This window comes from Mus pahari, chromosome 17 (genome assembly GCF_900095145.1).
Source record: "Mus pahari chromosome 17, PAHARI_EIJ_v1.1, whole genome shotgun sequence".
Taxonomy (NCBI): domain Eukaryota; kingdom Metazoa; phylum Chordata; class Mammalia; order Rodentia; family Muridae; genus Mus; species Mus pahari.
The window spans coordinates 62,333,251-62,357,650 of NC_034606.1; the positions used below are offsets into that span (position 1 = coordinate 62,333,251).

The window sequence follows — 24,400 nt, forward strand, 5'->3', positions numbered from 1 at the left end:
GAACACACATATCTTTGTTAATTTATGAGAAACAATACAACTCCTCGGGGACCACCGCTCTAGGCAACGGCCCTGCCTCCAACCAGCTGTTTACCTCAGACGTGTGGAGAGAAAAGCAGAACTCCCCACCCTCTCCCAGGCAAGGCCCCACCCAGGGCTCACACACACCCACACCGCGCAGCTGTGAGCTCGCTCGCTGGCCCCACGTGAAAACAAGCACGGGGCCTGGCGACCACTGGATGGTACGGCTGCACGTACAGACGTGCAGACGTACAGATGTGCAGAAGGCCCTGTGGAAGGGCTCTCTACCGATCCAGAGTCCGGTACCTCCTAGCTCTCCTACCCACGGCACGGCCTCAATGTCCCCCTTTCCTTGGCCGTGAACAAAGATCTCCATAGCTGACAGTCATCACAGGGACAGATGCCCTGACAGTGCCCACTCCAGGGCCTTGAGTCCGCTCTGTGGAGAGCCCTGCCCAGCTGTGGCTGGCCTCTGGACCTCTTGGTTGCACAGGCTCTGGCTTCCTCAGAGAGAGTGCCTGCTCCAGCCAGTCCTTCCTCATGGTTCCAGCTCCCGGGAGAGGCGGGACAGTTCCCGCTGGTTGTCAATGACCTTCAGCTGCTGGACATAAGCCCAGGTGCTGGCTGGACTCCGGCTGCTCAGGGACTGCTCAGAACCTGGAGGAAGGGAGAGCCATCAGAGAGAGAGGCGCCATGGTCACTTCACCACGCCTACCTCTCTCCGGGGAGCAGCCTCAGCTCTCTCCCCTCCCCCACCTCACACCCTCTCAACCCCAGTCCCCAGACTACCTTCTCTCCCACCTCAGAGTCAGGAGGGCAGTGGATGCAAAGTCTGAAGAAAGAAGGCCCCTCCCCCCCAAGATCTCAGCATAGTAACCTTCTCAGGAGCTAAAACAGACTGGATATGGTGGCGCACATTTATAAACCCGGAGCTTCAGAAGCTGAGGCAGGGGGATGGAGAGTTCCAGGCCCTGTTTCAAGAAACAAACTAGAAATGGCCAGGCATGGTGGTGCATGCCTTTACTCCAGCACCCAGGAGGTGGAGGCATGAGGTTCGTTGGGAGTTTGAAGCTAGCCTGGGCTACATAATGAGCTCCAAGCCAGCAAAGCCAAAAAAGACGCCAGCAAGCAAAAGCTGGAGGGATAGCTCAGGGTGTGAACTGCTTAACAATGTGTCTTAACAATGTGTCAGTCGGGCGCCCATAATCCCCATGCTGAAACAGATCGCTAGGGCCAGTCCACAGCCTAGGATGCTTGGTAAGTTCCAGGCCACTGAGAGCTTGTCTCACAAAGAAGAGCAAGCGGCTGCCCAAGGAGGGACACCCAAGGCTGGTCTCTACCCACCGCCCAGGTGTGTACTCATATGCAAATGGCTGGCATCAGGCCTCACGCTTACTCACAGGTGTCTACACACGTCAATAAAAATAAAACTTGAAAAAAAGTTCCCTGTGATACGCTTGACGCCTGCAGGTGTGAGACAAGGCTATTTTTAGAAAAATGAAAGAACAGGAAATAGCTCAGGCTTGGAATCTCAGCCTGGGCCACGAGGCAAGACCGTCTCAAATAAGAATCAACCAGCCAATAAACAAAATACAAAATAAAAAATAGGAGTAACTCGAGCCGGGTGTAGTGGCGCACATCTTTAATCCCAGCACTTGGGAGGCAGAGGCAGGCAGATTTCTGAGTTCGAGGCCAGCCTGGTTTACAAAGTGAGTTTCAGGACAGCCAAGGCTACACAGAGAAACCCTGTCTCGAAAAAAATAAATAAAAATAAAAAACAAAAAACAAAAACAAAACAAAACAAAAAAAAGGAGTAACTCAAAATTCATCGTAGTGGCTGCTGTGGAGAGCGAGCCAGCGGACAGCGGAGAACCAAGTCGCCATCTGTGTTCTCTGCCTTTAACTGAGCCATGGGTTCAGAGTATTTATTATCAGCATAAATGTATCGAGCACAGGACAGGTACCATAGGCTATGACTACTCCATAACTGCATGAGCTCCCATCAGGTAAGTGCGTGGGATGGAGGTAGCACAAGAACTTCACCTCCAGCACTTCCCTTTTAGCTTAGGCTTTCGGGGGGGGGGGTTGGGGGGTATCTGTCCCATTCAGGTGCCAATGAACGGTACGTAAGCGTCAGTAAGCGTCAGTACGGAAGCATCCATACGTATGTATGTACGTGCGTACGTAAGCGTCTGGCTCTGTCCCGCTACGCCAGCTGTCAGTACCCTGCCCCGTCACTTACACGTGGAGATCCTTGATCCCTGGCTGTCGTCATGGATGTGGGAAACTCGGCTTCTGAGTGGTGATAGAGGCGCTGGGCAGAGAGAGTGGGAGAGTCAGGGAGATGGCCCCGCGGAGCCTCCCTGGGGGATGCTGAGGGGCTCCCGCCCAGGAGAGCATCTCTTACCGGTGCTGTGGCTTCGGCAGTGGTGAAGCATCCGCACCGCTCTGGCCATCATCCGCTGCGGACAACACAAAGTCACGAGACCTGGCCTGTCAGCCCGAGATGTCCCCTGCATACTAGGATCTGGGAGTCAAGCTCCCTTTGAACCATGCTGATAGGGACTAGGGGTCTATAAAAGACAGGGTTATGGCTGCTTCAAACCAGCACATCCACTATAGGAACTGGGCAGAAGCTGGAAGACCGGGATGGGGAAGGCTAAGAGATAGGAGTGGAAAGGGCTCTTATTGAACAGTATGGTTTGTGTGTGTGTGTGTGTGTTTTAAAGATCTATTTATGTATATAAATGCACTGTCACTGTCTTCAGACACACCAGAAGAAGACATCAGACCCCATTACAGATTGTGAGCCACCAAGTGGTTGCTGGGAATTGAACTCAGGACCTCTAGAAGAGCAGTCAGTGCTCTTAACTGCTGAGCCATCTCTCCAGCCCAGATGTGTGATGTTTGAGGCTAGCTATCATCTAGTAGCCCTAAAGGCAGACCCTCCCACGTGCAGTAGACTGAAGCAGGAACTACTTTTTAAAAACAAGGTCTCTCTATAGCCCAGGCTGTTCTTAAACATAGAATCCTCCGGTCTTAGCCTTCTGCCTACTGGGGTCACTTGCATGTATGCCTGGGATCAGGTTCTACCAGTGGACACCCACCCCTGCCCCTTCCCAGGCAGCTGTCACAGTGCCAATCCAGACTGGAGGTGGGACCCACTTTCCTGAACTCACCATCTTCTCAAAGTTGATGAGGTTCTCTACCAGAGTGTGGTTCCCCTCATGGATGAAGGTCACATCTGCAAAGGGAGGACTTTCTTTGCTAATAGGTCTCCAAACGCCTCCCTCTCTTGCATCCGAAGAAAGCTGAGGGGCTAACCATGGGAAGCCTAGGGCCTATCCCAGCCACACTGCCCTCAGCCTGCAGCAGCCTCAGCGAGAGCCATGGCAACTCGCTGGTATCTCCTGGGGCATCAACCACAGCCTCCTGCGGGCGCAGTCCTACTGTGCTCCTGCCCTAACTGCTTGTCAACCTCTGACCGAGCTGAGCGCTCCCTGGGTGTCAGCCCTTCAGCTGTCATTGCCACAGAGTGTGAAGGGGCCTACCTTTGAGTAGCAGGGGCATGAAGGGGATGACAGGAGGGGAGAGCTTGGTGAGAGCCAGTCGGTACACTCGGTGGTTCCAGGAAGGGTCCTGTGAGGAGAGAAGGCTGCCCTGAGGGAGGCTTTTTCATCCTGCATATGATGGCCCACCACAGACCCAGGCCATACTGGAGAGGTTCCAAGCCCGCCTTCCCTCATACGGGAGGTTCACTGAGGCAGGGTCTGTGGTAGACCAAATAGCGATGAGGCCTGGCTTTCTAAGTTCCCAGTGACCCCCAGGAAATCTTTATGGTGATTAATCCCAAAGGCCCCAGGTTTCTGGGAAAACCTCTCTCTCTCTCTCTCTCTCTCTCTCTCTCTCTCTCTCTCTCTCTCTCTCTCTCTCTCTGGTGGATGTGTTCCCCTGAAACCCCTGGATCCCAGTTTTCTTGAGAATACCCAAGGCTGAAAACACCTTGGCTTTCTTTTCTCTGGACGGCTACAAAACCTTCAAAAGTTCCAGAAAGCTCTACTCCCGTCTCATTCCTTACTTTTGTCTTACAAGTCTGGTCCGCAAGCCCTTTAAGGGTCTGGGAGGGCCCAGTGACAGACACTCTCTTACCTGATACACAGTGGGTCCTGACACACAGTAGGTATTCTGCTCACTACCTCAAGGAATACCTCTTTGCTGTCAAGTTCAGCCCAAACCCTTGGGCAGAGCAGCCCGAGTCTGGCATCCTCTGACTCCTCCTGAGTCTCAGACCCAGGACATCCCTGGGCCTGCTGTGGTCACATATCCAAGGCAAATGTCCTCTCCATGAATAGCAGAGGGTAGAGTATATACCACAAGCCCCTATCACTATATTGAGAACCCTCAGCCAGCACCCACAACCACAGACCAGAGGGATCCAGGCCCTAGGTGGGCACCAAAAGCCATGAAAGGCCCAAGCCAGGGTCCAGAGAAGGTGGAAATGGGTCCAGCACTCACCAGCAACCTTTCCAGGGCCGAGTACAGTTTCCGTACTTTATGGGGCAGGCGCTGTGAAGGTGAGACAGGTGAGGGGCCACGGCTGGGAAGAGAGAGCCACCCTAGCATCCCCCAGGAGGGCAGAGGCCTGGCCTTGGCAGATCCCAGATACTCACCTCCCAGGTGTGGGCCAGCCGGCTGATGGCCGAGTTGCTGAGGCCAAACATGACCGCAAAGAAAGAGTTGAGGTTCTTCTGCTCCTTGAGGCTGTGAGTGAGAGCACAAGACCCGGACCCCTCAGAGGAAACAGCCAAATCCCCAGTGACGCCTTTGTAGGGTGGGCGGGTTAAGTAAGAGGCAAAGGCTCTGGGAACCCAAGAACGAAAAGAAGGCAGATTGGGCAACGCAGCGGGCAGGGAAAGGGGTTAAGTGTGACTGCGGGACTGGCCACACCACACCGTCTCTGCACATTCCACCATCCCCCTGTACCCCATCCTCCTCCACACACCCTGTAGTCCCAACAGGCACTCACTGGGCTGCCAGCTTGATGAACTTCCGGAGTAGCTGAGCCCGGGAGCCAGGAACAGGGCAGAGACAGAGCTCCGTGGCCACCCAGTACTGCAGCTCGTTGAAGCGGCGCATGAAACGCTCCAGGTTCGCGGTGGTGACATCCCGCAGGTGCTGGGGGCCCAGTACATAATGGATCAGCTCCACCTGGACGGGCCAAAGACCAGGTCAGCATGCTAGGCCTGGTGTCCAGCCCACACCCTCCTCCTCCTCGGCTCTACCTCCTGTACCTGGTGGATCCTGTTGAAGAGGTTCCAGTCATGGTCGGTCAGCTGGCCTGCCAGGTCCTTGGCGCTCACTAGGTCCAGCATCTCAGAAGAACCCAGAGTGGGGCCCAGCTGCTCAGGGTGTGGGGTCTGCAGGAGAGGAATGCTCAGACAGACACATGGAGGACCTGGGACAAAAACTCTGCCTGTGGTGGTGAGAGGGACAGCGGACGGACAGACAGGGCACTGCGGAGTAGAGAGGCTTCTCGGGTCTGTGGATGGTGAAAAATGGGCTCTCCTGAGGGGTCACTATTCTGGCAGTGCCCTCATGCTGGAACTCTGGCTTGAGACCCTGGAGTTAGGGTTAGCTAGCCCCTCTTTCCCCTTGGCATTTCCAAATGCTGTGGCTACCCCTCCCCTTTCCCTGTGAAGACTCAGGAGCAGCCAGAGGCAAGCACGTTCCTCGGTCCTCGCTTCTTTGTGGCCACCCCCCAGAACCCACCCTGCCTCCTGGTCCCAGAGTTCCCCGGGCTCTGGCAGCCTGCCTGTCCCTACCAGCTCATGCACTTCCTGTGGGTCGACAACAAAGAGCCGCTCGTTGAGCCCCAGGGATGTGGCCACACCGCGGGCATCTGGCTGCAAGCCAACGACATCTGTGAAGACAGCAGAGGCTGTGCTGAGGGGAGGTGGTTGGGACGGAGGCCAGGGAGCAGCTGGAGGCCCTGCCTAGCTGAAAGTGTTCTTCTTCTGGTGATGGTTGGGGAGAGACTAAACACACAGGTGCTCATGACCACACTTCGACACTGCCTGTAGCATCGACTCAGGCAGCACCTGAGACTGGTCACTGACGGATGACACGTCAACCTTCCTGACCCTTGTTTTCCTCTTCTATAAACCAAGGCCTGTAAGGCTCTCCCCAACTACTTCCCAGGCCATTTTTGTAAGTGTGGCTGCTGCATATAAAAAGCCCTCTGGAAATTAGGAAACATCCTATCTACCTCTAATGTTGACTTTCATCAGCTATGGACTGGACAATGCCGAGTCTTCCGGTCTCCGGGCCCTTGACCAGTGGCTTCCAAAGTATGGCATACAAAACTACTCATGTGTCCAGAGAAAAAGTTAGCTCTTCTATTTAATCCACTTTGTCTATTTTCTTCTGTTAATCCATTTCTTCTATTTTGTGTATAGCTTTATACTCACATGTTGAGGAAGTGGATTTATATATAATTTATATACAAGTGTACACCTAGGGAGATTTGTACATTTTTTAAAAATTTATTTTATTTATGTGAGTACACTTTAGCCGTTTTCAGACACACCAGAAGAGGGCATCGGGTCCCCATTACAGATGGTTGTGAGCCACCATGTGGTTGCTGGGAATTGAACTCAGGACCTCTGGAAGAGCAGTCAGTGCTCTTAACCGCTGGGCCATCTCTCCAATAGAACATTGGCTAGTGACCACCAGTGGTCTGAAAAATGACTGCCACATAGTAGGATCTCAAAGGAGGACACTGAGCAGCAGTAACTCGGCAGGTAGCCACCAGAGGGCAGTGCTTCCCAGAGTGGAGCACATAGGTGCGCTCTAGAGTCACTCCCGCTGACTCCTGGAGGGTGAGGGTTTTCTCTTAGCCACCCTTGCCACAGTTCCTTGATGACCCCAGTTCCTGACTGCTGGGCTCTGACCGTCAAGTCCAGGCTACACTACTCAAGGATAACAATGGCTTTTAATGTGCCAAAAAATCTCCCAAAGCAGGTCCTGATAACATAGACAGGAGTCTAGGAAGAGACGGGCTAGACTCCGGGTTGCAAGCCTTGTGTGTATCTGCAGTCTAACAGCTACAGACTCTCATGAGAGTGCAGTCACTTGGCAGACAAGGAAATGGAGACTCAGAGAGGCCCAGGGTGCCCCAGTTGGGTCGTAGTTAATGTGGAATTCTCTCCTAACCCGGGGAGTCTTATGTTCACCATCACCCAGCAGATCTGCCACAGTTGTTGTAGGAACTAGCACATTGCTGCTGCGTAGATGATCCTTCAAAATGTTTTCTATCAGGGCTGAAAAGGTGGCTCAGCAGTCAGGGACACGCATTACTCTTCCAGAGGACCTGGTCCTATTTCTACCACCCACTTGGTAGCTCACAACCTTGTGTACGTCTTGTTTCAGGGGATCTAACCCCCTCTTCTGAATTTCACAGGATTCAAACACATGTAAGAGGCCTGCAGAGGCCATTCATTTAGGCAAAACAACCAGTACATATAAAATAAAAACAACACTATTTTTAAAACCCTATTTTTAAAGTGTTTGCGAGCCTGGTTAGTTCATCATTCTGACACAAGCGAGGCTCATCTGGGAGGAAGGATCCTCAAGTGAGAAAATGTCTCTGTCAGGCTGGCCTGTAGCAAGTTCTTGATTAAGGATTGACCTGGAAGGCCCAGCCCACTGTGGGCGGTGCTACCCCGGAATGTGGTCCTGGGTTCTGTAGGAAAGCAGGCCGAGCAAGCCATTGGGAGAAGCCAGTAGAAGCCATGGCCTCTGTTTTGGTTCCTGCATTGTGTTTCTTCCCCGACTTCCCTTCACAGGAGACTGTTTTTTGTTGTCTTGTTTGTTTGTTTGTTTTTCAAGACAGTGTTTCTCTGTGTAGCCCTGGCTGTCCTGGAACTCACTCTGTAGACCAGGCTGGCCTCAAAGTTAGAAATCTGCCTGCTTTTGCCTCCCAAGTGCTGGGACTAAAGGCATGCGCCACCACTGCCCCACAGAGGGGCTGTTAAGCTGTAAGATGAGATAAACATTTGCCTCTCCAAAGTTCTTTTGCTCAAGCTCTTTATCACAAAGCCAGAAAGCAAACTAAGAGGCCTGCTGAATAACTTTAAAAAGGAGGACTATCTAGAGTCAAAGGCTAGCCCAGGCTCACTCACTCCATCAGCCCTGGGAGTAGGCTGGATTCTCTTGAGTGCCAGTTTCCATGGTGGAAAAGAGGGGATAGGATTTCCTCTTGTGGGCTGGAGAGATGGCTCAGCGGTTAAGAGCACCGACTGTTCTTCCAGAGGTCCTGAGTTCAATTCCTAGCAACCACATGGTTGATCTCTAAATAGTGATCCAATATCCTGTTCTGATGTGTCTGAAGATAGCTATAGTGTACTCATATAAATAAAATAAATAGATCTTTAAAAATAAAGATATCCTCTGTCGAGACAGCGCTGGGGAATGAATGAGTGTTTAGGAATGGTACGTGTCAGAAAGCACTCTGAACTCTTTCCTCACTTAATTCTCACAAATCCTCTACCAGGTCCCACCATTTGATTATCTCTGCTTTACAAACAGGGAGCTCATACAGAGAGCTCACACACCCCGGCCCGGGAGCCACAGCCTGAGCGAACCAACCGGCCGGGTCTCAAGCATTGCTTCGGAAACAGCCACAGATGTGGTTGTCCTGCCGCAAATTCAGAGCATGAAAGTAGCGGTCTGAATTCAAGAGCGTGGGTTTGGGTGTGAGGGTGCTCTCTCAGGGCAGAGAGTTAATCCAGAGAGACAACTCACCACCGGCAGAATTGACCTTCACCAGCACCTGCCCCTTGGTCCAGTGGTCCTCATGGGCCAAAGCTGCCATCACTTCTCTCACGGAGGCTGTCACCGGCAGGTGCAGGGTCAGCACCGAGTGGTCAGGTCTGCAGATGTCGTAGGGGACTGGAGAGGAGGGGGGAGGGATGAGCTGGAAGCAGAGGCCTGGTCTCCCCTCCCCATGAGGAGCAGGGCTCTAGCTCAGCAGCAAGAGGACTCCCATAGGCCAGAAATGGGATACAAGGAGAGGCAAAGCAGGTTGGTGCTGAGGCCCAGTGGGGAGTCCTGGACCTGGGGGCTGGCACGGGTGGCTGACAACCCGCTTGGCAGCTGTAGTAAAGACCCTGAGGAGGGCCATGTCTTCCCCTAGCCCAAAGCAACAACAGCCAGGCAAAGAGAGACAGAGACAGCCATGCTGATGACCGGCTATGCCTGACCTGCTCAGTTACCCCACCCACCTTTGTCCCCAACTCGGATGGCACCCGCGCTGCTTGGGAGGGGTTCCTCCTGGTTAGGGAGCCAAACAGGTGCATTCCGGGCCTGAAAGGGAAACGGAACAAGGCTCCAGAGTCCAGGGACAGGGGAAAGTCTGGGAGGGTCTTTGTCACCACCAGCTGGGACCCCCCCAAAGCATCCTACTACCAGGGGGTCTGCTGGCTGCATGAACCCAAAGTTCAGGGAGGACAGGGAGCCAGGCTCGAGGAGACCCAGAGGTCAAGTGCAGGCCAGTCATCTGATAGGGGTAGGGAGGTTGAGCCACCTCTAAAAACAGGGCCAGGGCTGTTCTGGGATGGAAATGTCTGGGCCCGGTTGCTTTTCTTCTTTCCTCCCTTCTGCAAGCATTTGCTACAAAGTGGGCGGGCCCAGCTGTTTTTTCCTTCTTTCCTTCCCTCAGCTAGCATTTGCTACAAAGTGGACATTGTTCTGGACCTCTAAATATGCATGGTTGTCCTCAGAGAAAAATATTTTTAGTCCCTGTTTTGTGGATGTGATAAATGAGGCTCAGAGAAGTTAAGTGACAGGCTAAAGGCTACACAGCCGCTGCTACACGGCTAGAAAACTTTCTCTCTGTGTGCCCCCCACTCTGTGTTCTCCCCCCCCCCCAGCCTGCAAGAGCTGCCCTGTCCCAGTGGGCTGCAAATGCCAGATAGCCTTTCTGTGAGCTGTCCAAACATGGGCTCACCTGGCTTCCCCCCTCTCTCCAAATCTGGTACTTTCTCTCTTGGAGCTGGCACCCTGCTCCCTGCCTAGAAAGTTTCCTCAGAGTCTTTACCATGAGCACCTGAACCTGTGCTGGGCTCACCAGGGCCCTGGCCTTAACCTTACATCCCCACGCATCACCCAGTGCTCCACGCTCTCACACCCGGGGGGTCCCCTCATCCCTGTCACTGTCCCTTCCAAGTTCATGCTCCTCCTCCATCTCACTGCTCCCTAGAGATTACCACTTTCTTCTGGGTTCTTCACTTAAATGGGTCCCCAGTGCCATCTCTCCTACCTCAAAAGTCCCCTTACCACCGGGTGTAGCCAGTCACTTCTAGCCCACAGCAGAGCCGCACTGAGCTGGGGACAGAATCCATCATTGCCTGTCCCCTTTAACCTCTCAACAGTTCCAAGGGAGGACACTAGGAGGAGTCACTCTGGCCCCTGACCCCCTTCCTGGTCTCCTCTCCAGCCTCTAGCGCTGCCTGGAGCCCCGTTTGTCATCAGCAGCTCCTGGGACACGTCTCTAAGCCTCATGGTAAGTCAGCGAGTCATCTTTTCTCCGCCTGCTCTCTCAGACGCCTCTGACTGCATCAGGAGACTATTTCACAGTTCTGTTCCTCTAGTGACTGTGAACCCACAAGCCAGGGGCCCCTCCTGGCCACACCATCCAGCACCCAGCAGGGTGGCTGACATTCCTGGATGACTGGCATTGATTCCTCGGTGTCAGCCACATGCAGAAGCAAGCAGAGGCCCCTCATGTCCAGCCCTGCATCCTGATGGGATGTGACACAGAACACAGAGCACATTGCAAGTTCTGGGGTGTGGGGGAGAAGCCTAATATTGGAAGAGGAGAAAGGAAGAATGGTAAAAAGCAGGGAGAGGGGACCCCCTGGGTATGAGAAGTTTGAGGCAATGAGTCAGGTTCCCTTAGCAAACAAAGGAAAGAGTGCTTTGAAGAATCTAGAAAGGACGCCTGGGGATGCTCAGGATGGGGACAGGAAGGCCTCTTGGGGACACACATTCTAGCTCTGTTCAGAACAAGCAGGGTCTGAAAAGGTAAAGGGTAACAGAAGACAGGCCATGCAGAAGGCTAAATACAAAGGTCCTGGGGTGAGGCCAACTGTGACTACAGCAGGAAGGAGCCCCTGGCTGGCGGGGCAGGGCGGGGCCCGCTGGGGCCAAGGTGCTTGCTTTTGAATTCACATCCCTTTAACCAACCCAGCTTCCCTTCTTCCTAGTTCTTTCTCCTGCTACTCGTCATCCAAATCTTAGCTCCAGTCACAACTGCCACATCTCCTCCCCAGTCCCACCTGGAGCCCTGGGACGGGCCTTATCAGAACATCTAAGCGCCTACACCACCACCCACCAGGAACCCTTAGCTCTTGGAGATGAACCCAGTCACCCTTCTCATCTCCCAGCTACAACTGCAGGCATGAATCATCTCCCCCAGGAATGCAAGCTCCTCAGGGTAAGGATGAAGGTGTCCCCTTCACCCTTGTAGCTCTCACGCAGGACCTTCTCTGATGTACCCAGCACAAGCCAAGGACATTTGGGTGTCAGGGACTGGAGGGGCAGAGGGAAGATGGCAGGCTGGGCAGAGGGGAAAAACAAGAGGCGGGACAGGCACCTTGGTCTGAGGAGATACGTTCCCACAGCCATTCTCCAACCTGCAGAGAAGAGTGAGAGAGAACCACTGAGGACCCTGGCAGGCAGGACACTCTCAGGGCCAGTGGCCACAGTGGTCTGGATCCCATCTTGCCCTCCCCAGAGGTTCGGAGGAATGTGGGAAGGGACATACACAGGGCAGGAGGAAGCAGGAGCTAGATACAGGTTCTTGGGATCTGAGCTCTTGCCCCAGAACCCTAGCTACACGCCAGAGATGTCTGGGGAAGCAAGATAAACTCAAAGGAGTCGATCGATGGGCAGGGCCAGTGGACATCGATACCACAGCCCACAATAATTGGCCAAAGGGGAGACATAAGCACGCGAGTGCATTCTCTGTATAGAATGAGCGAATGGATGACTGTAGCATTGTGGGAACGGAACAGCGGCTGATAAGAACCCCGCACGGGCTAAGACAAGCTGCCTAGCCTGGAGGCATGGATGCACCAGGGCCAGCAGCTCGGCCCCTGCTGCACAAGGAGGACAGATGAGCTTCGGTCACTGGTCACCTGTGGTGTCGCCGTCTCTCCGGATACTGTTCCCTCAGCAAGTTGGTAAGTCGGGCATCTCTGCTCACCAGATCTGAGAGTTTCTGGGAAGGGCCAAGAGTCAGCCCCTGGGACGGCTGCAGCTGCCCCTTTGTGGGGCAGCCCAGCCAACCCAGCTCTACTCCCGGGTACCTGGAGGAAGCTGGTGGCCACGGGATCCGAGTGGAGCATTGGGCTATACAGGGCCACCCACCGGCCGACTAGCCGCAGGATCTGCTGCCTCTTGTTGCAGATGTAGGTGCTGCGTTCCTGCTCGCTGCCTCCAGCAGGGTCTGCTGGCTCCACGTGGAAGGTGGACACCGGTCAAGGGAACCACAACAAACCACGTGATGCAGGACCCGACTGCTCAGGGCACCAGAGAAGGGTCATACGGCAGCCACTTTGATAGCGACTCCTCCCCTCATCTCCACACACCATCCCATCCCCTACCCACATCATCCTGTGGGTGGAAGGATATTGGTGCAGGAGGGCAGTGAAGAGCTGAGTGCTGGGCATGAAGACGCTGTGGGTCAGCAGGAAGTCACTGAGGAACGTCTCTGTTGGAGCAGGGATAGGGTTGGGGAGGGATTTCAGCCGGAGTCATAGCTCACCTATATGTGCACCCGGAACATACATCCCCTAAGTCAGCACAAGCAAGGGACGCAGCACCCAGCCCCTGTGACAAGTGAAGAGCACTTCCTGCCAAGTGCCAGGATACACCAATCTAGAGCCTGCCGAGGTCAGGCTGCAGTGACCTCCCAATGACTCAGAACAGGGAGAGTGTCTTCTGATGCTACCTGTTGGGTCGTGAGCACTGGAATCCGGTCTCATAGCCTCCAACAGCAGTTCTAGGATCTTCTCTGGGGTGCCAGACATGACCGTATACCTAGGGGTAAAACAGCAAATCGATAGCATGTGCCCTAAGGACATCACCCCTACCTCTGCACACAGACATCAATAATTGATTACATCACACCTTCCGATTGGTCAGCCCTATTCCATCTTGGAGAGGGGGCATCGATTATCCTGTCAGTCCCTCAGTGCCTCCTACCCCCCCCCCCCAGATGGGCAAAGGGCTTGAGCGTGGCATGGCAACAGAGCAAGGCTTGGAGGTGCGAGAGGAATACTGGGTAGGGCAGTGTGGAGCTGTGTCGGGAGAGACATGGTAGGCTTGTTACCGGTTCCTGCCTGGGGTCGGGGGGCGGGAAGGGCCAGCACCCTGAGAGGTTCTCTCCAGAACCAACACCACTTTGCCGTGTTCTTCCAGTCTCATGGTTTTTGCTTCCACATCCTGGAGAAGGAGCCACACTCACGCTGACACCCTAGACTGCCCTTCCGATTTCCTGTACCACCTCCCTTCCAAACCTAGAGCCCCAGAGGCCCCCAAGGGGCCTCAGCTCTTCTCCAGATCCACCTGTATCAGACCTCTCCGCCTCAGCACCTCCACAGACCCAACCCCTTAGTCCCCGCCCCTTGCCAGTCCCTGGTCTCACACCAAACTGTGGGTGTCCACTCCCAGCCCGATCCCAAGTGTCCTTACATATACTCTCTGATGCCAGTGCCTCTGCCCAGATCCCCCACCATGTCCTCACCACCACCCCTCCCAACCCCTACCCTGAGGCACCTTGATGATGCGGTTGAAGTCCTGCTTGTCCACACGCAGAAAGTGACAGTTATTTTCTCGAAGGATGATGGTGGCTGCCCGAGGTGCGTCGTTCACCAGAGCCAGCTGTCCAAAGTCATCTCCCTCGTGCAACGTGGTCACCAGCCCCTGAAGCCAGGACTCAATCACAGCCTGTCCCTACCCTCCAGCCCTTGGTAGGAGGGACAGACTCAGCCATATGTGTGGGATCAGCAGCCTTGGGGCACCATGAGGACATGAAGCACAGAGCACTGGCATCTACCCCGGTGGGCTGGAGGGAGGGCTTACCTTGCCATGGGTCACCACATTGACAGATCCCTTCCAGATAATGTACCATGAGGTACCCTTGTCCCCCTGGCTGAACACTGACAGAAACACCGATCAGATTTGTCCCTTCCTATCGCCCACCACTGACTGCCCCGTGGCTCCAGCCAACCCAACTTACACACAGTTCCTGCCTTGCTGTGTGGTTCAAAGAGCAGCACAGCAGCTAGTTCCCGCTTCACCTAGGGGTGGAGAAAAGAAGGTCAATAGAGGCAAGCTTGGGGAAAGAGAGTCAAGCCGAGAGTCAGGGTATATCCAAAGACAGCACCGGAGGATAGAGCTATGGTCAGGACCCTTGTCCCTGGGATGTGGCACAGAGAAAGGGAACGGAATGGACAATGTTTAAACTGAGGGCTGGCGGCAAGAGACTAGATGGAAAGACTGCAGAGATGGCTCAGTGGTTACGAGCACTGGCTACGCTTCCAGAGGACCTGGATTCGATGCCCAGCATTCAGGTTGACAGCTCACAACCATCTGAAATGTCAGTTCCAGGGGATCCAGTGCCCTGTCCTAGATTCCATGGACACCAGGCATGCATGTTTGCACAGTCATTCAGGCGGGCAAAACGCATCCATACACATGAAGTAATAAAATAATTTTAAAACTGTAATTTAAAAAAGAAGACCTTAGACAAAGGTCTTCTTCATAGCCATAGACAAGGAGAGGGAACTGCCCTCCTCCCTCCTCCCTCTTTCCTCCTCCCCCCTCCCCATCCCCCATCTAGCAGTAGGAAGGGGCCTGGCTCAAGAGCAAGCCCCCGTGTGTACTAACCGAGTTAGAAAGGTGGGCCACCGCCTTGATATGCAGCAGCTCCTCGAAGATGAGGTCCAGTTCTTCATCCGTACGCTGACCTGGGCTGCAGGAGCAGAGGAAGCCCTAAGAACCGTGGATCAGAGCCAGGGAGGCACCACGCCACCCCACCTGCCTGCTGGGGCCTGGGGCCAACTGGCTACTCCACAACAATCAGTCAAGCCAATGGTTATCAATAGCAGGCTTTGTGGGTGAGCCCCAGGGACAGGCACTGTGCTAGGCACCATCTGTGGACTGTTTCATTCCACCCTCACGAGGACGTGAGCACCATGATCCTCACTTGACAGAAGAGGAAGGAAGCTGGCTGGAAAGGCCCAAGTCACCCAGAGAGTAGCTAGCTGGTTGGGCTAGAATTTGAACCCTGACTTCTTTCTGTCTAAAACCCATATTCTCTGTCAGTGGGGAGGGCCTTTAGATCCTCTGGCCTGACACCCTCAGGAATAGAAGGAGAGATGGTCTGGCATGTGGGGCCTGAGCCCCGACTGCCTAGGTCCTTTCCCCCAGATGAATCAGAGCCTGTGGGGTCTGAACTGAAGGCCATGTGGGAATGGGAACAGAGGGAGGCTCTCCACTCACGGCTTCCGGAGCGCCACGGTGAGTAGGGCATCAGGCCCTCGCTGGGACAGGAGGGCCATAGCCTCAACAAGCTCTTCTTCCACATCGTGAGTTCCTGCAGGCTCGGGATCCGGCCCAGGGAACCTGTAGAATTGGGCATCTCGGTCCTGGAAGGTCCAGTCATGTTTTACTGGGGAGCCAAGACACGGCAGAGAAAAGAAAATCAGGCCAGGTGTTGGTTGGACTTAATTCTAACACTATCAGAATGCCTTAATCCAGCGGTTCTCAAACTGTGTTTCGAGACCTCTTTGTGGGGGAGGGTGTCACATATCAGATAATTACATTATGATCCGTAACAGTAGCAAAATTATAGTTATGAAGTAGCAACAAAATAATTTTATGGTTGGGGTCACCACAACACAAGGGGTCTTGGCCTTAGGGAGGTGGCGAATCACTTGCCTCTCCACAGCTCCCACCAGAGTCCACTCCCCAGGTCGGTCCTCCCTATGCCCCACCCAATCCTAGTGCCCAATCAGAGTTCAGCTCACCATGGCAAAGGGCACCCTCATCCAGCAACACCTGGCAGATGCCCACAGCTTGGCTCCGGGAGTGGACCCCAAGCCCCAGAGCCAAGATCCCATCCACTAGCTCCCGGCCAGAGCAGCACTGCCTGTGGGAATGGCAGGGGGTCAGAGAATCAAAGTGGGAGGATGCAGAACTCTATCCAAAGACACCACCCATCCAGGCCCAAGCGCAGCTCTTCTACACCCCCCACTCCTACCCTCCACCTCCTAACGCCCTACTCCCCAACCCCCTAGCCCCCCTGCCCCCCTCCCCCACAAAGCAGGGCTGGGCCCAGATTCCTGCCAGAGAGAAGGGAAGGGAAGATGGCAGGCAGGACCCCAACTCACCACTCACCGATATAGTCGCAGATGGTATTTTCTGTCTCGGATGAGCGTAGGGTATGTGGCCAAGAGATGGCGATGCAGGAGCTTCCCTGCCTTGTGCACATGCTCTGTGGTGGCCTGGAAGAATGAAGCAACAGAGGGTACACCAGAGACTTAGACTCTGAACACCGCCCCCTCTGCAGCCCGTAGCCCCTCCCAACTCTGCCTTCCTCAGCTCATACCTGCTCCAGACTCACTCTGAAGTCCAGGGAGCCCTCGCTGTTGGTAAGTGGTGTCTGAGGACAGTAGAAAGAGTTTGCAGGTCAGTGGGAGGTCTTCAGACGCACGGAGTGGGGCCCCTTCCTGCCCCTCTCAGAAGACACCTTTTCCCACACCAGTGCGCTGCAGGTGAGAGCCCCAAGACCCCTATTCTGCGCACCCAGGGTCCACACGTACTCAGGCTGCCAGGCAAGCAGGCCCAGTAGAAGATGCGCTACAAGATTCAGGAGAGGCCGGGGCGTGAACACCTTGGGAGGCCTGGGAACACCAGCTTCCGGCTGGGTCTACAGGCTGACCTCAGGCTCAGGTCTGTGCCCAACTACAGGGTCTGGACTAATGGTGTTACCCTGGACAAAATTTCTATGTACAAAATCTCTAAAGCATAAATAAGAGAACTCTTGAGCTTGCGGAGGGCCCCCACGAGCCGGCACAGACTGCGTGTTTAACCACTGCCTGGTGTGTGGCTACCACTGCCTGGTGTATGGCTACCACTGCCTGGTGTATGGCTGTGCACATGTTAGCTTTTACTCTCTAAAAAGGCGCAGGTGTGGTCCTGGCTGACAGGCTTCTCTCTTGGAGATACTGTAAGCCACAGCCCTGTAAGGGTGGGGAAGGCCTTGGTAGCCCGGACCTGGCTTACCATAGAAACATCGCCTAATGATGCTCTTGGTAACAATGTTTCCATCAGGGACGCCAAGGCAAAAGTGCCCTGCAGGTCAGCCATGAAGGCCCTCACAACCGTCTTGTCCAACCATCTGAAAGTGGAGCCTATGCCCACCTCCGGGCAGGCTGTTCTGTTCTCCACAAGCCCTCCCAAGGCATCCTTCCCAGCTCAGAACATATCCACCTTCCTGACACCACCACATCCTAGGTGTGATGTGTTCCCTTCCGACTTTCAGGGAAACAAGTCTGGAAGGGAATTCAAGGGCCCTGCATAACGTAAGCACGCAGGCACAGGATTGTCAACCAGGTGTGGGTAAATTGGAACTCCCACCCGAGGCGGTCTCATTTCCACCCATTCCGCCCACCACACCTCCCTACACTCAAGGAGAAGTGTTGGCTGGGGCTCTGGGATCCAAGTCCTTTCTCTGAGACTCGGGTCCTAAGCAAAGGCATCTTTTCACTACACCCAAGTAGAGACCCGAGGTCTGACATGAGTGCCTAGCCCAGCATGGGGTGGAAGTCACTGGGTGTCCCAAGGGTATCTCTGCCCCGGTCACAAGCCCAGGCCAGTGCCAGACACATAGCCCTAGAGACTTAAGGACAGGAAATGAGGAGGAGGAGGAGCCAGAAAGGGAGGCAGGGCAGGAATGTATCCAGCCAGGCCCTATGTTGGAACAAACAGTGCCCGAGTGCTAATGACTTCTTGTTATTTGTATCAAAATGCCCAAGTCAACCTCGCTCCTGTCCCAGCTCCCTTTAGTGCCCACAGTCCAGGCTCTAGCTGGGCTCCGTTACTATCGTTGTTAGATTTATTTGTGTGTGAGTGTGTGTGTGTGCACATAGAAGATAGACAAGGGTCAGATTCCCAGGAACTGGAGTTACAGGTAGCTATAACACTGTTGCTGGGGGCCAAACTCAAGCCTTCTGCAAATTCAGCAAATGTGCTTATGCACAGAGCCATCTCTTCAGTTACTTTTTTTTGGGGGGGAGGGGGAGGATACAAGGTCTCATGCAGTCCAGGTTAAAGTCACTAAGTATCTGAGGATGACCTTGAACTTCGGATCACTACCCAGGGCTCCATGCTTGTTAAGTGGGCACACTACCAACTGACCCCTAGCTCACCCTTCCTGGAATTATCCTGACCCGGGAGGCCACATGACCAAGCTGGTCACTTCCTGCCCTGTCCCAAGGGATGGGCACAGGAGTCTGAGAACAGTAGATGGAGTCTGCAACCAGAAGGCATTTTACTCTGCTAAAGAAAGCCTAAACCGAGAGAGAGAGAGAGAGAGAGAGACAGAGACAGAGACAGAGACAGAGAGACAGAGAGAGACACAGAGAGAAATTCACTGCTGAGGGTTACACGGTTGCTTAGCAAGGCAAGATTCAAGGTGCTGCCTCTGTGAGAAGCAGGTGTTTGGATTCTATTTCTAAGCCAGTGAAAAAAAGGTTACATAAGCCACCCTAACAGGTGGTAAACAGCACTCACACCGGAACTGCCTGACTCCACAGCCCATGCTTCCAGCCCTACCGCCTCTCCGGAGTTCAACCCTATTCTCACTTCTTCACTGCAGGCCACAGCCATAGAAATAGCAGGGCCACTCTGCCCTCCGGTCCATTCTACAGGCAGAGCAAGGGACGAGCCTGTGACCACAGGCTATGTCCCTGCCAGGCTCCCGTGGATGGGACCCTTGGGACCAGGAAGGGAGAGGACCGCTAATGAGCAGCAGTGGGCCTGCGTGTGGCCCCCAGATGCTTGTGTTCAGATGTTGGTTTCTGAATGGCAGCCCGAGTGGGTAACCGTAGGCTGATGTAAGTTCTCTGTGGGCAAGCTTCTTGTCTGTGAAGGGGATTGGTAATAATAGTACTTACTCCCGAGAGTTATTATATTATTTAAGTAGGTTAATCATCTGAAACCCATGGGATGGTGCCTGCTGCCCACAGTAACTGCTTGGCAAACGCTAATGCAGTAACTGGGCTTTTTGCTGCTTCTTCTTCTTCTTCTTCTTCTTCTTCTTCTTCTTCTTCTTCTTCTTCTTCTTCTTCTTCTTCTTCTTCTTCTTTTTTCCAAGACTGGGTTTCTCTGTGTGGCCCTGGCTGTCCTGGAACTCACTCTGTAGGTCAGGCTGGCCTCGAACTCAGAAATCCACCTGCCTCTGCCTCCGGAGTGCTGGGATTAAAGGTGTGCACCACCACACCCCACCACTTTCTTATTTCTTATGTGTACCTACTACCTTGACATAGGAGATACAACTGGCTCTGGACTTGGACTCATGACCCTAATTGTCATTTTGAGGTCCTCAGTTGGCTCTGCCTTCACCTACCAACTCTTCTTTGCCTGGGACAGGAAGGATCCCAGGTAAAAGACGATGTGCTGGCGTTAGCCAGATGGCTAGCCCCACCCTCCTTCCCTGTCACTAAGTGTCAGAGCTTGGCTGGAGGGAGAATCAGGGACAGCCTCGGGACCCACCAGACCAGTTCCTTTGGTCATGGCTAAGGTCCTAGGCCAGGTTGTGCATGGAGCAGGGACACAGAGAGTGTCGGAGGTATTCTGCAGGTAGATCTTACAGCTCAGCCACTCAGCAGCTATGCAGCCCTTCACCAGCTGCTTGGCCTCTCTGTGCCTCCCTCCTCACATCCGTAAGATTGAAAACATTAGGACTGATCCCACCAGGCTGTGGTGAGCACATTTAGTATGACAAAGATGAAGCTGTCATAGGGCATGGGACACAACTACTGTGACTCTTAGCCACTATTATTATTTGGATGGAATAGAGTCACTTTCTCCAAAAAAACTGTCCAGTCTTGCTTGAGCCTGTGGGGCCCACCCAAGGTCACCCTGAGCTTTTTCTCGCTCTCACATATAGTACAAGACCTCATCTCTCCCACATCTTTTTCAAAGCTGTTTTCCACCCCATTGCTATGCTGCCTTAACCATAGTCAGAAAATCCTTTCTACATCTGGCTGTGAGCCCCTGGGTCTACCCCGCTTCCTTTTTCTCTTATCCCGGTTTCTGATGAACTAACTCTTCTTTAGAAGGTGAACCCACTTTCCTCTGTTCTTTCTAAAGAGGGAGATGCAGCCTCAACAGCCCAGACCTGCCTTCCTGGCCTCTGGGCTCACCTTCTTCACCCCGTGCATACACACGCCCTGCTGGCATTTGCTCCCTCACAGGAACACTTCACGAATCAAAAGAGCCATAAGAGAGCCAAGAGGTGCAGCCTCCATGGGGTCAGTGAGCCTCTTAGGCACAGGCACAAAAGGTTGAACCTACCTCACTCCACTCATAAGGATGGGCATGGTAAAGAGAAGGGAAACAGTGGTTTCTAGCCCTAAAAACCAAAACACAGTATTCCTAGAGACCTAGACCCATTGCCTCCATACCTGGCACAGGAGGGTCTTGCTTCCAGACCTCTGACCCCCTTTAGACCCCAGCAGCCCCCAGCTCTACGTTTCCAGCCTCCCACACAATCTGGCCCTTCCTTTCTGAGGTCTTAGGGGAGAAAGACTGGAGAGGACTTCTCCACCCTCTCAAACTTCAGATCCCAAGAGATTCCCCAGTGACCTCATTGTCCTGGTAACTGACCTTCTCCTACCCCTACCTAGCTTCTCCAAGCTGGGAAGGGGACAGGAAATGCACAAGTAATTATAGCCTGAAAGGGAGGGCGGGTTCCAGCCGGTCAGATCCCAGCAGGAACTACTGGACTGACCCAGAGCCTGAGTAGGGTTGTTGGGACGAGCCTCCCCTCCCATCCCCGTCCCCGCAGGGAGAGAGGGGCTAGCAGGGACTCAACTTCAGTTGCCAAGGGTCTCCTCCACCCACCTGGGGCTTTCCCGGCCCAGTGTCCTCTATTAGAAAGGGAAACAGTGTTTGGACAAGGTAGGAAAAGGAGATAATCAATGGTGATATTTTTTACTCAAAAAGACTTGCTGATGAGAGATGATCCTTTCTAAGATTGTCACCTATTCTTGTCTTCTCTCCACCCTCCACTCAGTACCCTCTGCCCCCTACACACACACACACACACACACACACACACACACACACACACACACACAGCGATACAGACAGGACTGTTGTGCCTGGTAGTTGGACAGAGAAGATTCTGGAGCCTGGTTCCTGCCTTTCCCCCTCCCTAGCCCCTGTCTTTCTCACTGGCTTCCTTCAGCAGTCATTCTCCACCCTGAAACCTCTTCAGTCCCCCTGTGGCCAGGTGCCAAGCTTTATCCACACAAATACCTCACCCCAGGAGCCAAAAAAACAGATTCAGCCCAGTTCAATTGTTCACCAAAGGAGACCGTTGCCACGGTGATGTGTCAGGAACAGTAACCAAGCTAATTTCACCCCCATTTGACCTGGCCCCACATCTCCCACTGCCTCACAGAAAGAACTCAAACATGTAAGTCCACACCTGACACATGGAGGTGATGGATAAATGATAAAGCCCTTTCCTGCTCACCCACCGGTGGCTGATTGGGGCAGGGAAGCATGCGGTACACACGAGGCATACAGGCTCGTTGTGTGACCAGCAAAACACACACTGCCACCAAACTTCCCTGCCTTCTCTTCACCCAGATGAATTTGCTCTGGAGAAAGCTGCCTGGACCACCAGCACTACAATTCAGCCCTGACCCAGCCTGGCAGATGGCGGGTACTCACCCATCGGAGTCCCTGGATGCAGCTGGGGCGCCGGTGCTCGAACACTAGCTGGTAAGAGCAGCAGCGGGGACGGTGCATTTTCTTCAGCACCATATTGAGCAGCGTGCCCTCCGGAACCACGTCCGGGAGACCTCCCACCTGCGGTGCCCCCACAGCTGGACTCTCCACCACAGCTGGGCCCAACTGCCAGTGGTTCTCACCTGGCCAGCTGACCTGTGATGTGGGGAGGTAAGAGGACAGCCATCGGCCGGAGGAGCTGGACCTCCCCACTACCACCCCTGGCTTAGCGTCCTCTGGACTTGGACTGGTCATGCGGAGGTGCGGCAACCCTGCCAGGAGCCGGGGGAGGGACAGGAAGATCTGCCCCGGGTCCTGCTGGCTTGGCGCACCTAGGGGTCTCCACTTGACTCACAACGATGGGGCCCTTCTCAGTTCTGGCTGGAATTCGGCCCCACCTCACCGCCCATGTCCTGAAGGCATGTCCACCTTTGTACACACACTAGATCCCCAGAAGCGGCTTTTCCTCAAATTCTCCTCCCCGCCACTCTCTCCCACCCAAACTCCCCCACGTGTCGGCTTCCTCTCCCGCCCTTTCCAGCAGCTTTCTTTGGCCCTGACTCCGGCCCACCTCACCTTCATGTTTCTTCTCCAGCTCACACCGCGGTGCTCGTCCTAGCAAGAGGCTGCAGGAGACCTGGAGTGCTCCAGTGCCGTTCCACCCGGGAATCCTGCCTGGAGCGGTATGAGTGTGAGTCCTGGGAGGCAGCAAAGGGCCAGCCCCTAGCCGGACAGGTTGCCTGGAGCAGCAAGATGCAGGGCTAGGCAGATGGGGTTTGTCCTGGGTGAATAGAGGGCTGGGGGCGTGGGGGAGCCCCCACCCCTTCCCAAAGACTAAGAACTCTGAGCCTCCGCCTCTGTCCCAGATGTAAGAGCCAGCTGGCACAGGGCGTTCAAGCGAAGCTGCAGCTGGCACTGGTCCGGGCGGGAGCTGTCACACCCCCTGCGCTGCCCGCCCCTTCCCCTCCCCGGACAGGCCGAGGGGGCGGGGAGCAGGCACCAGCTTTACGATAGGGGTGGGCATAGGGGAAGGGGCAGGTCCAACAGCTGATGGAGTCCCTACTCGGGACTACGTCAGTGGGTTTAAGCTCCTGTCCCGAAGCCTCAGCGGGTAGGAAGTGCCTAAGGGTATCTGCCCCTGCCACTGCCCGAGTGCCTGGTTAGGGGCGGTGATGGCTGCACCCGCCGCCACGTGGCCAAGAGGAGAAATGCAAACAAGGAAACTAGGGAAGGGGGAGGGAGTGAGTCATGGCGGCCCCACCCGGGAGGGAAATCCGGGCTGGGGCCGCTTCCTGGCCTGGGGCGTCCGGCCTCCCGTTTGGGTTCAGGGTTTCCAGCAGCCCGGGGCTGGAACTGGGCAGCCTTCCCGTGGGGGAATCCCGCTGCCTGGTTTCCCACCTTTGCCCTCCCAATTGCATACACTGGCGCGGTTGGGGAAATTGAGGCTGGCGGGGAGGGACTGCATTCCAGATGGAGAGAGAGACAAGTGGTTGGATTTACTGTGTTGGGGCTTGGATTTGTGGCTGAGTTTCAAAGACAGGCTGGGCTTTGGGGGCCATGCTCCGCCCCCCCCCCCAAATACTCCCCTATGCGGGGTAGGTGAAGGCAGAGCACACCTCCTCTCTGGGCCTCTTTCCCCCTTCCGCACAGAGGGCCGGCACTTCGTCTCACTCGCTCCTGCTTCCTAGTGGACAGGCTGTGACCTAGGACAGCGATTTCCATGGCGCCCGCCCGATGATTGCTCGGGACATTGATGAAGGTCTAGAAGAAGGCACAGGTTCCACCCCAGCGTTTTAAGGCTCTCTAGCCTCTCCTTTCCCACTGCCATTAAACCAGGAAAGGGGAGGCAGGGCTAAATCCAGCATAGCTAAGCCCATTTCCACCCAGAACTGAGAACTGTAACCATCATTTAAAAACTGAATTTAAATGTGTATGTGTCTCAACAGTTTTTCTCTCCCCAAGGGCATATTAGCACGACTGGTTTAACGCCTCAAATTCTGGTTCCATCCTATTGGCATGAAATGGAAACGCTGAGCTTTGAATGAACATTTTGAACAAACAGGTCATCTGTAGTGCCCACCTTTGAGGCACACTAGTGAAGATTTCTCTGCTCCTCTGAGGAAAAAGGGGGACCTGGAAAGGAGTCTGCCTCACAACCCAGGTTCCTAGAACTTGGAAGAATAGCCCGTATACTTGGCCTAAAAGGAGAGGAGATGGGTGGGTAGTGTCTCACATGTGCAGTTGTGGGTGAAATGGTGGCTGCAGTCAGGATGCTGGATCTGGCCTAGTA

At 54.4% G+C, this 24,400-nt stretch overlaps 1 protein-coding gene across 4 annotated transcripts; it reads right to left on the minus strand.

Moving 5' to 3' along the window:
- On the minus strand, positions 1 to 23,245 carry Rapgef3 (Rap guanine nucleotide exchange factor 3). 4 transcript variants are annotated; one of them, XM_029548089.1, is made up of 28 exons: positions 22,687 to 23,245; positions 22,054 to 22,266; positions 16,697 to 16,750; positions 16,486 to 16,592; positions 16,116 to 16,237; positions 15,589 to 15,757; positions 14,974 to 15,058; positions 14,324 to 14,384; positions 14,167 to 14,243; positions 13,861 to 14,007; positions 13,415 to 13,527; positions 13,034 to 13,122; positions 12,715 to 12,793; positions 12,390 to 12,549; positions 12,219 to 12,301; positions 11,675 to 11,714; positions 9,303 to 9,384; positions 8,824 to 8,970; positions 5,844 to 5,941; positions 5,313 to 5,438; positions 5,048 to 5,229; positions 4,692 to 4,782; positions 4,537 to 4,587; positions 3,573 to 3,660; positions 3,201 to 3,265; positions 2,429 to 2,483; positions 2,264 to 2,335; positions 1 to 678 (listed from the first exon to the last, which is right to left on the minus strand). In XM_029548089.1, the coding sequence occupies exons 1-28, from the start codon at positions 22,690 to 22,692 to the stop codon at positions 560 to 562; spliced, it is 2,781 nt and encodes a 926-aa protein (XP_029403949.1). In that variant the 5' UTR covers positions 22,693 to 23,245; the 3' UTR covers positions 1 to 559. The 4 variants fall into 4 exon arrangements, with proteins under 4 accessions (XP_029403949.1, XP_029403948.1, XP_021072217.2 ...); XM_029548088.1 differs by lacking the exon at positions 22,687 to 23,245 and having other exon boundaries at positions 5,048 to 5,196; positions 22,054 to 22,555; XM_021216558.2 differs by lacking the exon at positions 22,687 to 23,245 and having other exon boundaries at positions 22,054 to 22,555.
- Between the last annotated feature and the right edge of the window lie 1,155 nt (positions 23,246 to 24,400).

Coding starts and splice junctions, on each gene's coding strand:
- Rapgef3 (XM_021216558.2), bottom strand. CDS start 22,365: ATGACCAGTCCAAGTCCAGAGGACGCTAAGCCAGGGGTGGTAGTGGGG. Junction 5,230..5,312: donor TCTTCAACAGGATCCACCAG/GTACAGGAGGTA, acceptor TGGCCCGTCCAG/GTGGAGCTGATCCATTATGT. Junction 4,783..5,047: donor TTCATCAAGCTGGCAGCCCA/GTGAGTGCCTGT, acceptor TCTCACTCACAG/CCTCAAGGAGCAGAAGAACC.